The sequence below is a fragment of the Kryptolebias marmoratus genome, linkage group LG4, assembly GCF_001649575.2.
Source record: "Kryptolebias marmoratus isolate JLee-2015 linkage group LG4, ASM164957v2, whole genome shotgun sequence".
NCBI lineage: Eukaryota > Metazoa > Chordata > Actinopteri > Cyprinodontiformes > Rivulidae > Kryptolebias > Kryptolebias marmoratus.
In genome coordinates, this window is record NC_051433.1 from 4,728,359 (window position 1) to 4,741,950 (window position 13,592).

A 13,592-nucleotide genomic window follows, 5' to 3' on the forward strand; every position below is an offset into this window, starting at 1 on the left:
TGTTAGCATTGTCATGTTTTAGCTTAGTTATCTTGTCATGTTCTGTAACTCTGTCTGTAATTTTGTTCTTGTGTTGTAAAGCACTTTGAGTCGCCTCGTGCTGAAAAGTGCTATATAAATAAATGTACCTACCTACCTACCTACCTATTTACACTTCAAAATATGTAACTGTGTTAACATAAACAAAACTACCAAACTTCAGGTCATTTTTCCACACCAGAAAACATTTACTTATTGCTAAAAAATAGCTGAGTAGTTTTTTTGGTGCTGGGACTGTTTCTAGAAGCAGTAGATACCCAAATGGAAGAACAAAAACATGCAAAAAGTGAATTTTGCATAATATGTCCCCTTTAAACATTTTGAGTAACATGGAAAAAGAAATGGCGGGAATTTGTGATGGCCCTGAATTGATTTCCATGGTCCTCTGATTGACTTGTTACAGTATTAATTAGGTTGGTAACCGAACTCTTGAAGAGCTCGATAAAACTTGGTGACACTAATCCTCTAATACAATATAGATTCTCACATTTCATCTAGCATGCAATTAGAGGGAAGCATAAGCCATTGCACACTCTAAATTACAGGAAAATAATAAAAAATGGGAGACTTTATTATAGCTATTTTCTTTCATTTTGGTTCATCAAATGAGATTCAACTATTCATTTTATTTATCTTTTTAAATAATAGTCTGGTTTGTGAGCTGTGACCAAACTCAAGACCAGTAAAGAAGCCTTGGTGTTTGCATCCTATATGTTAAATCATGATGGAGGAAAAGAGGCTGCATATCAGTTCCAGTGTTTTCTGTTTCCAAATCTACGCTCTGGGACTCAGAGTAAGAGATAAAACGAATTCAATCCATTCAAAGAGAAGCTACTTTAATCCAAACTGTTCAATTAAAGCGATGGGATGAGACATGTATATCCTGGGCTGACAACACTGACCTGTTTTTGATGTTTATTTAATTTTTGTTTATTAAAAGAAGACTTGCAGATTGATGGACATGGTTATACCCTGTAAATGTGCCAAATTTAGCCTTAAGGGCCAATTCTCATCTGTAGTTTGCTGGTCTTCCAAAATGTCCAGTGCCATTAGTGTTTTTATTTTTTGTTGTTTCTTACTGGCAAATAGGTAAAAATGCAAACCTCATTAAAGATATTAAAAACTTTTAAGAACAATAAAACATAAATCTACAATTTAAGTTGTTAGGTGCGTGAATAAGTGATTGTCATTGTCTCACATTGCCCATTATCTAAGCAACACAATAATAAAACAGATTAAATAAATACATTTTAAAATATATTCTTGATTGATGCAACAGAAATTTTAAGAAGATAGATCTATAATGCTGAAATGGCAGTCAAGCACATGTATTCTTTGTTTATGAAGTTATACTGTTGTAAATTATACAGAATTGGGTCAGATATCATTCTGTTGATACAACCACAGGCCTTCCAATAAAGTCTTTGTTCTAGTGGTAGCATATGCCTCCTCAAAGTTCCTACACTTCTGCCTCACTGATCCTTAAATACAAATCATACATGCTAAAGGCGCTGATGCACCCTCAAACAGTGACAGATGTTGCACTCTGCACCTCTTTGCTGATAACAGCCTGGATGGTGTTTCTCATGCTTGGTCCAATATCTTTTTAGCCCTCAAACAAGCAAGAATGTGCACTCATTTGATGACAAAACACCTGTCCACTAACTTTTCATCTATCTTGGATGAGCTTGTGCACAAATAAGTTAGCAGTAAATCTGCACAAAGATGACGACTAGCATTTAAACAGATATTTGAGGGGGTTGTGATAGTGGGGGATTTGAGGGCCGGTTACTCCAGAAGTCAAAGGACAATAGTCCAGAGCAATGCCAACACAAACATGAGACCAACAGCTACACACACAATTCCAAAGTCACACGGCAAAACACCACCTCGAAGCTCATCTACATTTGTCTGTGTTCACTTTGGCACCATGATAGTTTTTCATTTGGCCTTGTGCACTGAATTCCTTAAAGTTTTACTTTCTGTTCTTTATAATTGTTTAAATTCTTTAGAAAATTTAAGTTTGTAAACATGGAAGGAGGTTCAGTTTTGCAAAGTTTCATAGTAAGTTTGACCCTGACTTCAAAACATTATTTTCTTTGTGGACGCTCGTTTTAGACCCAGTCTGGCACCCTCACCTGTCACCAGTTAAGTAGCCGATTATATAATATCTTTTCCTCTAATTATTATTTTGACTGTGTTCTAAAAATAAAATGAGATTTGTTTATATTTCGTGAATACAGTGAAGTTAGTTGTGATGCTAAACATTATATGAAGTAATTACCAAACAATCTTTGTACTGGATTGTTTAAAACAGGAGGTGATGTGAAGATTATCCTTTTCAGTCATAAATACAAGCATACACACACCTTGATAAAAATCCAGTATATTGGACAACCAGTCTTGGCTATTTGTGTTTTGGATAAATGGATCGTAGTTAAATACAGTTATAGCATCTGAAAGCAACACTTCAGAGGAGATGATTTGCTATTTTAAGACACTTCTGTCTGGTCCTGCTTCTTCTGGATGTTCAGCTGATGACGTGAGAGTAAAAATATCCTTTTTCAAACATCACTCACAGTAGTTACAGAACTTTCATATTTATAATTTATTCAAACAGATCTTTTTTTATTATTTTCATAATTTTATTGGGAGTGTCAGTAACATTTGAAACATTCACAAAATGAATGTTTATGAGTTTTAACAAGCAAAAGAGTTTACATGAGCGAGTTAATGGTGTCTGCAAAAGACTATCATTTTTATTTTAAGTGACCATTTATTTTTGCTTTTTGTCTTGCTAAGTTGATTATCTTTACTTTATATTTACTCCACCTTTTGCTGTAAGACCCATTTCTTCTATGCAGTGTTGTTTGACAAGTCTCAACAAAACCCTAAATTAAGCTTTTCTTCAGACAACAAACAGACAATGTCCACAACAAAAGGTGCAGGATCCATGAAAATATGCAAAAGCTTTGATTTGTGTTGTCACAAGTAAAAATTTGAATTATAAACCCCCAAAACACACTTGCACTGTCTGACAGATGTGGGATTTACCAACATCTGTGATACTTGGCAAAAAGTGACTTTCTGACTATAATGATAGTTTCTCATAATTACAAGCTGTCCGTTAAGAGGATCTCTAGATTTCAGTAAATGTAGCCTCATTTTTAAAATGCAGGAAATGGAAACCAAAGTCTTAACAGATAATTATTGGCTGAGCTGCTTAAAACAAACATGTAGCCTATTCCAGCTTCAGGCTCATTTGTTTTTTATAATAATTTGAGCAGAATCTATCCGTCTCTTGACAAGGTAATTACAAAACAGTAAAATCCAATATTGCACAACTTGTTGTTTCAAATAAAGAGATGCAGGCTTTGCTGCCTTTCTGAAAACTGCATTGTTGGCTTTCTGTTTTTTGGCACCATTGAACTGGCCCACTTATTAAACAGATCTTCAAAATAATGTATAAATGCTGCACCACCAGAGCTCAGAACGGACAAACTGTCTCTAAGTCGAACCTTTTGGGTTTTTCTAGGATCATCTTAGTTTGGGAGAAGTTGGGGGTATCTAGTTGGATCCACTTATTGTTTGCTGCAGATAAAATTAGACTACATCCCATACAAGGAACTCTTAAAGATAATTTTAATGATTTGCTTACAGCAAGGATTTTTTAATCAACTTTTCCATCTTAGTTTTATTATTAGCATTGTTGAACAAGGTTGTGCATGAGCAATCCTACACAATTAACACAGATGGGTAATTTGCCAGTTATGACTTGTGAAAACAGAAATGATGATTCTTTGTAATTTGAGGGATTTTCTCTAAGGGTTTACATTCTTAGAAGACCTGTCACACCAGAGCAGCAGAATCTCAACTAAAAACAAAACCAAACACTGAAGACTTTCAAACAGATCAGATGTTTCTGTCGTGTTTATCTTGTGCATCACGTGTTGGCCTTGTGATGGACTGCAAACCTGTCCGTATTGTTTACCCCACCTCTAACCCACTGACTGATGGTTGTAGACTTTGAGCCTTTTAGAACAAGGTCACTACCAAAAATGAATGAGTAAATATAATATTTTATTTACCATATCATCTGGCTGCTGTGGCTCAAGTGGAAGAGTGGCGGTCATCTGATAGGTGGGTTAATCACAAACTTTTTCACGCATCAAAATATTTTCAGGCAAGACACTGAACGCCGTGCATGATAAAGCAAAAGTGCTGCTGATGCAGAGTGTATAATAAAAGTTACAAGTGTCAACAGGCAGAAGAAAACCAAATTATCAAGGCTTTTTGTAGTAAATTTATTTTTATTTGACTTGCAAACAACTCATTTGTGTTTGAGATAACAGCTCAACACAATGCGCCAGCTGCCGACCAATTCCTTCTTTGGAAAGTTGTTTTACAACCCATAGAAGATTCAGTGGAATTCAGTGTGCAGATAGTAAGAGAGTTTTCTAAAGAAAAAACATGCACTGCCCTGACATGCATCCTCTTTAGGAGATATACATTTACAGCACAACAAACTTCTTATCTGAAACAGACACTGCTTAAAGCTCTAAAAGTTGTACTGATTTATGTTTGTTCTTTACTTGCACCGAAGACTATTTAACACCAGCAGGGGTGCAGCTGATGCCATAAGAGCATACTAAGCAGCAACAACAATCAGATCCACTTGCAGCAATACTGAAAAGCTTTTTGTTTTGTGCATCCACTCATTCCAATGCAATGTATCACCCATAGAGTATTTATTTTGGTTTATTCTTAGTTTTTCCTCATCATAGTGTTATTTACATGTGACTGAACCTTTGTGTTTGGAACTGTCATCCGTTTGACAACATTTTTTGACATTAATTATACCCATGACTAAATTTGATGAATCTAGCTCGACTTTGCAAGTTTATGACCACCCTTGTATAACTGCATAATGCAGTTGTACAATATTGGTCGTAAACTTGTCATAAACTTCATAGTGAAGCTGTGGCTGCTGGTTTTATTGAAGACATAACAGGAATAAATCTTGGTATGTAATTAACTGGCCTCAGAGCAGCCAATATAGACTTAGTGAGGACAGAATACTACAAGAAAGTCAGACTAATTTGCATTTACTTTCCATGTAAACCAGAGATAAAAGGATTTTTTTTATTAGATTTTATTTATATTTGCCTTACGTAATGCCATACCTGATTATGATATACTCTTATAAATATTTCATTCTGTGCAACTCTTTAGCAGTGATAGCTGTATTGTCTTAACTAGGAATAACTTTTTTTTTTGTCCAGAGTATTGTGATCTATGTTAGACACAGTGTACACTGAGACTGTTTTTGTATCTTAAAAAAAATCATCATGTTTTAAATGTTTATCTGTTGACAAAACCTTAAATCAGCCAGAGAGTTCAAATTAGTCTTGACCCTTCTCTGTAAGTGGTAAAATGTAGAATGATTTTTATTTTGTAATTATAGTGTGAAGTCAAGAGCTAAATTAAAAAAAACAAAAACTTTTAAATGTGCTAATACACTGCAGTTTTCTCTTAAAACACTTCTGTGATAATACAGACTGGTTGCAAAGCAGGTCACTGTCTAGTAATGTAACTCAAATCACACCTTTACACTCCCAGGTACGTTGGCCTACACAGATCTGTTTCAGTTCTGGCACGGACTGTTGATGGATTACATTTAGGATTACAGCCAGTCGACAGGATAGGCTATCTTCTGTCTCAGCCGTGATTGATCTACCGTTCTGTGGCAGACTGATATTGGAGGCTTGTTTCACCTCCCTCTCCTAACACTACTCTGTCTGGCCAGATTGATCTATGCACCGTAGTCATACATTTGCTTACTTGAGTTGGAAACTCAATATATCTGGTAAAAAACTAGTGGCCAAGCACTGGAACAGGTAAACATCCTAACTATAATAATGACTCACAAAACTGTCCCCATCATACTTTATTGAACCAGGTGAATGTGCCATTTATGTATCATTTAGACAAGAATGCAGAGGCACTGAAAACTTGTCCAGGTATAAGGAAAAAAAAACCTGAACTAGGATCTCAGCAGAACAACTGTGTGATCTATTCAAGATAAAGGAACGACTAATAGTTAGATGGTAACAGAGTTAATAGATAATAGCAGCAGTGCATCTACAAAACAACAAGCATTAAAGTGGTAAGGATGCAAGAATGAACAAATCAGAAGGAGGTTCCTTATGTAGGGAGACATATGAACATCACTACATGCATGTAGAAAAATAATTCACTATAAAAGCACAAAGTGGTCATCTGTTTCCATATACAAAGTCTGTCCACCTTTTCAGCTCTCCCTTGCCAGCACCATTTCTCTCACATCCCAACTTTAAATAAACATTAAATTAGGCCAAGATAAAACAAGCCGTCAGGCTGTGTTAATGGAACAGATATTTTCTCACACATACCCATGGGTGGTGAAGCTAGAAAGAGATGTCATGTGGAGCAGTGCAGCATCATGTGTGTGCCAAGCAGCGCTGGTCAGTGACGTCACATTTTCAGAGCCGGTTGTGCAGTGTGATAACCGCTCTCAAAGAAGCAACTCAATTGGCTGCGAAGTAAAATTCAAACTTTGACCCAGCTGTCACGTAAACTGCTGCTTTGCAGAGAAACTGTTCAGGTCATGACTGGTGTTGATAGCAATGCCTTGATGGGCCTCAGTCCCAGTCGTCCATCTCCCAAAAGAGACTGGTCTGCTCTGCCCTGTAGGCAGCTGTAGCTCCAATTACTCTGGCCAATGTGCTGTAGAACTGTGTCATTCTGAATTATACATGGCCTTTGTTCATCCTTAACCCAAGAGCACTGGAGACAGCAGTGGATCATGTTTACACTCATTCTTTCACTGAAATATTTACGAGCCTGATTGGTGGCTAAAAAACCCTTTTACATGGCAACCTAAAATCATGTGTAAGAAGAAGGACTTAGGTGTTTGGTTGTAACTTTTCTTTTGCAGAACATGTAATTGGTGAATCAGACAATCAGCTTTAGCTCAGAGTTTCATATATTGCCAAAGCTGTGCATAAAAGAGAAACCACGGTTGTGTGAAAGGAAATCTCTTTTGTTTATTTATTCATGCATTTTAGCTTACGTCTAGAACTTTAAGCATCCTCCCACCACTTGTCATTCTGACCTCCAGTAATGAAAGTAATACAAACAGAAAAGTGTGACGCAATGTGAACTCAGAATCATGAGGGAAATCAAGAAGTGAAAAATGAAATGGGAATTGGATTTACAGCATCAGCTCTGCAGCTGCTACATTATGCAGGCATTCAGAAGGAGGCTAGAAAAGCACTGGGAAGCCTTAATAAAGAATCAGGACAGTTTTGTTTAGTTTACACTTTTTAAGACTTAGCTTAATTATTCTCCTGGTGTGACAGTGGAATACTGATTTATGAGGATGCCTAGTTTGAGCTTACTGTGTAAGCTTATTTTTTGTCCTGATGAGAAATTTAAATCTAAATCTCAACACATGAAAGTGAAAATGCATATATGTCGTTGTTGCAAACTTAGTACACCTGCAACAACCAGACTCTGAATTAAATTTATGATTCTACGATTACATTGTTAAAAACATGCAAAATTGTAAAGGAAAATGTAAGAACTTGAGGAACTGTTAGTAGCAATACAGCAACAATCTATCAGTCATTAGTTACTGAGAGGACTGATAAAATAATTGCTGAAATTTACCTTCACTGACATTTTATCCATTTTGCATTGATGCAGACGGCCAAACAATGAGAACCACTGTGTTACAAGATAATTAGGTTTAGGATGTGAGATCTTCTTGCATTTTAACAGTGATCCAAATGTTTGTTTTTTTAATTTTCAGAACCTGCAGAAAATACTCCATTTTTCTTTAACATGTCTTAGTATTTACATTTTATTACAATAATACAATAGAACAACAAAAGACATAAAAGTCCATCTACAGTGGGAAGATTGTTGAAGTTCTGGTGTTGACATTTTGAGAGCTGATGTGCAGCCAGGAGACTCAGTCACTACAACCTACACAACATCTGCCCCATTCAGCAGAGCTGTAAGAGGGAGTTTGAAACCTCAAAGTTTGTATTCCTAATGTGCAGATACAACAACCAGTTTTATTATTTAGATTTAGGCAGCCAAGTAAGTAAGTAAGTAAGATAAAGCGTGCAAGTTAACAGTATATATATGCACTCACAATAATAAACTAAATTTGCCTGTTATTTAGAATGCCCCTCACACCATTTGGCAGCAAACTTGTAGTAAGAAACATTTTGGGAAAAGTGTGTTGGATTGTTAGTTTGACATCAAAATGGTCAATATGCAGTACATGTGTAAATTTTGGTGGATTTAGAAATTTTAGGCAAAGCTGGTGGGGTATGTTGAACAAAAGAATATTAATAATCACATACAGTTCATGTAATAGATATAAACAAGTTTCAAATTGAAGGAAATTAGTCATTTAAATAGAAAACTCAAAAAGTAGACAATGATCATATCAGAAACATATTCCTGGAAAACCTTCGATAATACTATATCCCTTTCTTCAAAAGCTGTATTTATTTTGGGACACAGCTTAGATTTATTTATATAAAATTATATTCAAAAAGTCATCTTATTTATTAACACCAAATACAACAGATTTCATGAAGTGCATTGAGTTCTTGTGGTATCTCAGAAATGGGGAGAAAAAACAAAAACACTTGTATGCAACGTTTTATCTGCTGTTAGACTTCAGTTCATTAGCAAATTGTAACTTAAAAAGTTTTGGCTGCAAAATATAACTTTCAACACTTTCTGGAGCCAGTTGACAGCAGTAAGATACTCATTGTGGCATTTTGCTTGTTACGTTAAAATTATGCAGTGTGGATTTGAAACAAAGAGAGTAGCTGTGGTAGCCAGAAATGTTTTGAATATCATTTGTCTTTTTTGCTTTTTTCCACACTTTCATAAAACGTAGACAGGATTTTAATAGATTTTTTTTTTGGCAATAAAAGACCTGATGCTGCAAGACCAACAATAATGAAAAGAGCACAGTGATAAATAAAAAACACTAAAATTTACATAATTGATTTACTCAGCAATGAGATTTTAAGTTGAAACACCCACGCTAATGATGGTTGTTCAGAGTTGATACAAACTGGGAAGCTCATCAAGTCAAGCTCATTCACTAATGAGTGTCCATCTGTTATTGTGTAACCACTTTTAATACAGTATTTCAGAGAATAGGTCACGGCAATGTTTTCCGCAATTGAGCTTAGTCATTATGTTAATTAGGTCCGGCAGTATGATGCCTGCATGTGTGACCCAGACATGTTTGCAGAACCATCTCACTGTAAACCTTTCTGTTTTTTCATGTCTTTCACCCAGTGAGACCAAGAATTTCCTCTAAGCAACATGTGTCTTAACTTGTGTAAATGTTGAAAACTGGTTAGAATAAACCACAATAATGAACTAAGTTTACTTTTGAAATGTATTGAAATAATTTAAAAACATTAATATATGCAATATATTCTGCTATCAACAGTATTTCCTATATATGACAGAAATAAAAAAATAAATAAAATAAAATAAATTTAGGGCTGATATCTTTTCAGATTTGTTTGGCGCACCACGTTTATTTTTTTTTAAATTGGTTGACTAGTTTCTGAAGCCCTAAAGTTGTCACTGATAAGGAAATAAGAGCCATAAATAAGATGAGATACATTTTAAAAACTCAATTTAGCTGGGTGCCAGTTGTCAGCCAGGCCTTTAACTCTTTTTTTGCTGTTAATTTCTGCCTTGCCGATATTGATAATGCAATGCATTATTCTTTAGCGCTGACAACACTTTGAGCTTGTGATTAATGCATTCGCAATCTCTTGCCTGAGGAACTGAAGATTTGTGCCAGTTTATCAACTTTTGGTGGTGGAGGACAAAAGATGTGAGAGGAAAGTGAGGACAGAATCAATAGATGGCTTAAATGTTCATATAAAGTTTGATTCTGTGAGTAGTCAGCAGTCTGCAACAGCCAAGCAGCACCCAACCAAGTTTGGGAAAAGATAAATGAAAACTTTTTTTCACAATTAGCATTTACATGACATTTTAATTACAACTTTAAAAAATGTGGCCCCTATATCTTTAACAAGTGAAGAGATTTTGATGTCTTGTAGTTTCACCAGGATTGGATTGGTCATCAGTTTATTTATTTTCATGACATGTTATGCCTATAATAATTTCTAGCATCCAAAGTGCTCACATAGCACATTGCATATCTTGAGCTAGATACTCTGTGCCACTGGCAACCAAAACTGATTATTTTTGTGTACAACGTAGCATTTGCATCCAAGGATCTGAACAGCATTGTTGTTTAATGCCAATTGTGAGCCATATTCAGGATTCTTACAAAAATTCCAACCCATGTTTTACTGCATATCTACAGTCTGAAGTAAAAATGACAACAGCACGTGTCCCGAGTCATGTGTGGCTCAACTGTCAGATCTGTTTATTTTTGCCTTCTTGCTCCCACGTCCTAGCCTGCACTCACAAGATAACTGTTGTCTGATATATTTGCAAAGGACATCTATAGTGTTTTACATTTGATTTGCTTTTTGCAGAACATATGTGGGCTGCACAAAGAACATGATGAACACTTTTCTGAAAATAAATGACTACAGACAAGATTTTTATATATATTCCAAATAGTGTAGCTCACTAAAGTCAAGAAAAGTAAAACAAACAAACCTGATCAACTCCATGTTAACAAATTTTACAATGAATACTTCTCCATTTATCTGCTTAGTTTCTCAAAACAAATCATGCACACACTGAGGGTGCTTTGCAAAAATCACCAAAATGTCCATCCTGTTACATAACTGAACCCTTCTGGCTGAAGCTCAGTGTTAGATGGAGTTGGTGGGCATAAAATGTCAATTAGATAAAAGAAATATACACACAAAGGCAATGTCTCTGTTTAATTACAAAGCTGTAAAAAAAGAGGTCGTAGCATATTTGTTGAATTTACTAAAGAGCAAGTCTATCAGAAATATTGACCTTACTGAAAAGCCTGTAGATTAGTCTTTCTGAAAGCAGAACAGGTCTGTAGTTGATTTTTCTACAAAAATCAACTAAATTAATCTATAACATGTTGTTTATCTACATATTGCAGAACAATGCAATTTGTTGGCATTTTTTGAAACTGAATCTGTTTAAATATAGAGCAAGCTTATCACTTTCAAACAAGTGCCATTGTCTCATATTACACATTAAGTCTCACACGTTATGTGCTGTGCGGGTGGAGGAAGAAAGGGACAAATTTAGAACTAGGGACAGGGAGGGGGGTTTCCTCTCCTACAGGGAAAACACAAATAGACCAGAGAAGTGTTATGGCTGTGGATTTGCCATATTACTGCTGAATGTCACACTCAGATACGCTTTATCTGGGTCACGCACAGCAAACAGAAAATTTACTCTGAAATGTGATTACTTACCATTTGGAAGCTTGTGACTGTTCTCGATTAGCCATTCAAACAGGTTGGCAAAGTTGCAATTGCACACCCAGGGGTTGCCCTCTAGTCTTACCACACGTAAAGAGGGCAACTGACTTAGAGCCCCCACTTTTAGGGTAGACAGTGCATTACGTTCCAGTTCAAGTTCTCGCAAAGATGTGAGGCCCAGGAAAGCATCCTCATTCACCATGCTCAAATATGGGTTGTTTCCCAGTCGTAATTTGATCAAGCTGCGTGACTCCCCAAAAGTCCCCTTGGGGATTTCAGTCAGATTGTTGCTACCAAGGTCGAGGAAGACCAGTCTGGAGGAGGTGCTCAGGGTCCCAGGTTCAATGTAGGAGAGCGTGTTGTTCCGGAGGTCCAAGTAGACCAAGTCACTGTACAGAACCAGAAAATCTGAGGGGATGCGGGGTATCCAGTTGTCAGCTAGCAAAAGCCTTCGAACATCCAAGGGGATCTCTTCAGGAAGACGGGTCAACCCACGGCCGCTGCAGTCCACGGTGTGAGGATCTGGGCACTGGCACGTTGCTGGGCAGTTTTCCCCCCGGGTCCAAAAGACAGAGGACAGCAAGACAAGGATAGGTTGAAGCCAGCAGACACATGGCAACATGGTCAAGAGGGTCAAAGGAGTTAGGGGAGAACAGGCTTAGGTTAAGGACAAAAGGAAGATGGTGGGTGGGGCTTGAGGACAAAAGGGTGAAGGTCAGAGGGCAAGACAATCAGGGCAAGAGAGGGGAAGGGATGAGTGATTGGGGTGGAGGGGATCAATCCTCCTCAATGAGCATCCTGACGTTTTGAACAGGGATACCTGACAGCGTTAAAGAATTATGAGACGGCTGAATAGCAGCGAAAACTGTTTTCTAAGAGATCATGTAGCAGGCTGCTGAGATAGAATGGCAGTCTGTTTGTTTTAAATGAGCAAAGAGAGGGAGATAGTAAGCAGTGAGATAAACTGAGCCAAACACAGAGGGGAGTGTAGCTTTGAAGAGGTGAATAAACACGAACGAGCCAGGGATGAAGAGAAGTCGGGGACACAGACAAGGGAGAGGGGGATTGAGGAGAACGCTGTGTCCGCCACACTACCCCACAGTTCGTCTGACAGCAGTGACAGACAAAGACAATGAGGGATCTGACAAAAAAGGATATATGAAAATATGACTCAAGCATGACAAGCAAAGAGTTGCATTGCTGCATCCGTCCATTAGTCCAAAATCTTTGTGCAAAAACGCCAGACGGTCTGAAAAGAAAGAGAGAAGCTCACGGAGCATCGCTCAAGTGTGTGCTGATATTGCCCCCACCCCCCTTGGTTTTCCCTCTCTATCTCCCAGTGCACAAAAACATGCTGTAAAAAAGAGCAAAGCTTAGTGTTCCTCTGTCCAGCATCATTTTAGGGCTGTTTGAGAGAGAATCCAAATGTCCAGGCGGGAGCCTTGTGGATGTAGGTTTCAGTGCTGAGCTGCACACAGCCATGCCAATCCTATGTCTGCTGCTGAATCTACCACAGTTTATCTCATGCCCTCTCCCCTCTCCCTATTTTCAGGGGGGCGTGCCTGATACAACGCTGTCAACATGTGATGTCACTTCCTATAGTGAAAAGAAATGATGATTGGTTGCATCTTAAAATATGAAAAAAGAGACATAAGAAATTCTGTTTTTCTCTATTAATGTATTAACAGCTACAGTATGTGATCTTAAACAGAATATTTACAATTATGGTACAAATGCATTGCTAATAAAATTTAAAATTTCACTCACATTTATGTTTTTCAGCCATTGACCTGTTTTATAATCCTGTGAAAACCCTTGTTGCTTTAGTGCTCTGTTTGTATAATTTAGGACAAATTCTTCAGAAAAAAAGTCACATTTTCATAGCGGTAAAGATGATATAAAATGGGAATATGGTTTGCTTTTTCTATTTCATAACATTTGTATTTCTAACTGATAGATGCCATGAGTTTACATCGCTATGGAGACAAAAAAATTAATTGAGAATGTGCGTTGACTTTCCTAAATGGGATTTTCTCCCGCAGGTGAATCAAATTAGATCAGGGCTGTTGCAAGTGG

At 37.0% G+C, this 13,592-nt stretch overlaps 1 protein-coding gene across 1 annotated transcript in view; it reads right to left on the reverse strand.

Annotated features, from left to right (window-relative positions):
* The window catches only part of lrrc38b (leucine rich repeat containing 38b), a 19,860-nt gene extending 6,800 nt beyond the window's left edge, over positions 1-13,060 (reverse strand). The window contains exon 1 of the mRNA XM_017408943.3: positions 11,511-13,060. Coding sequence (XP_017264432.1) covers positions 11,511-12,138 — 628 coding nt within the window. The 5' untranslated portion in view covers positions 12,139-13,060. The remainder of the gene's footprint in view (positions 1-11,510) is intronic.
* Positions 13,061-13,592: the final 532 nt, after the last annotated feature.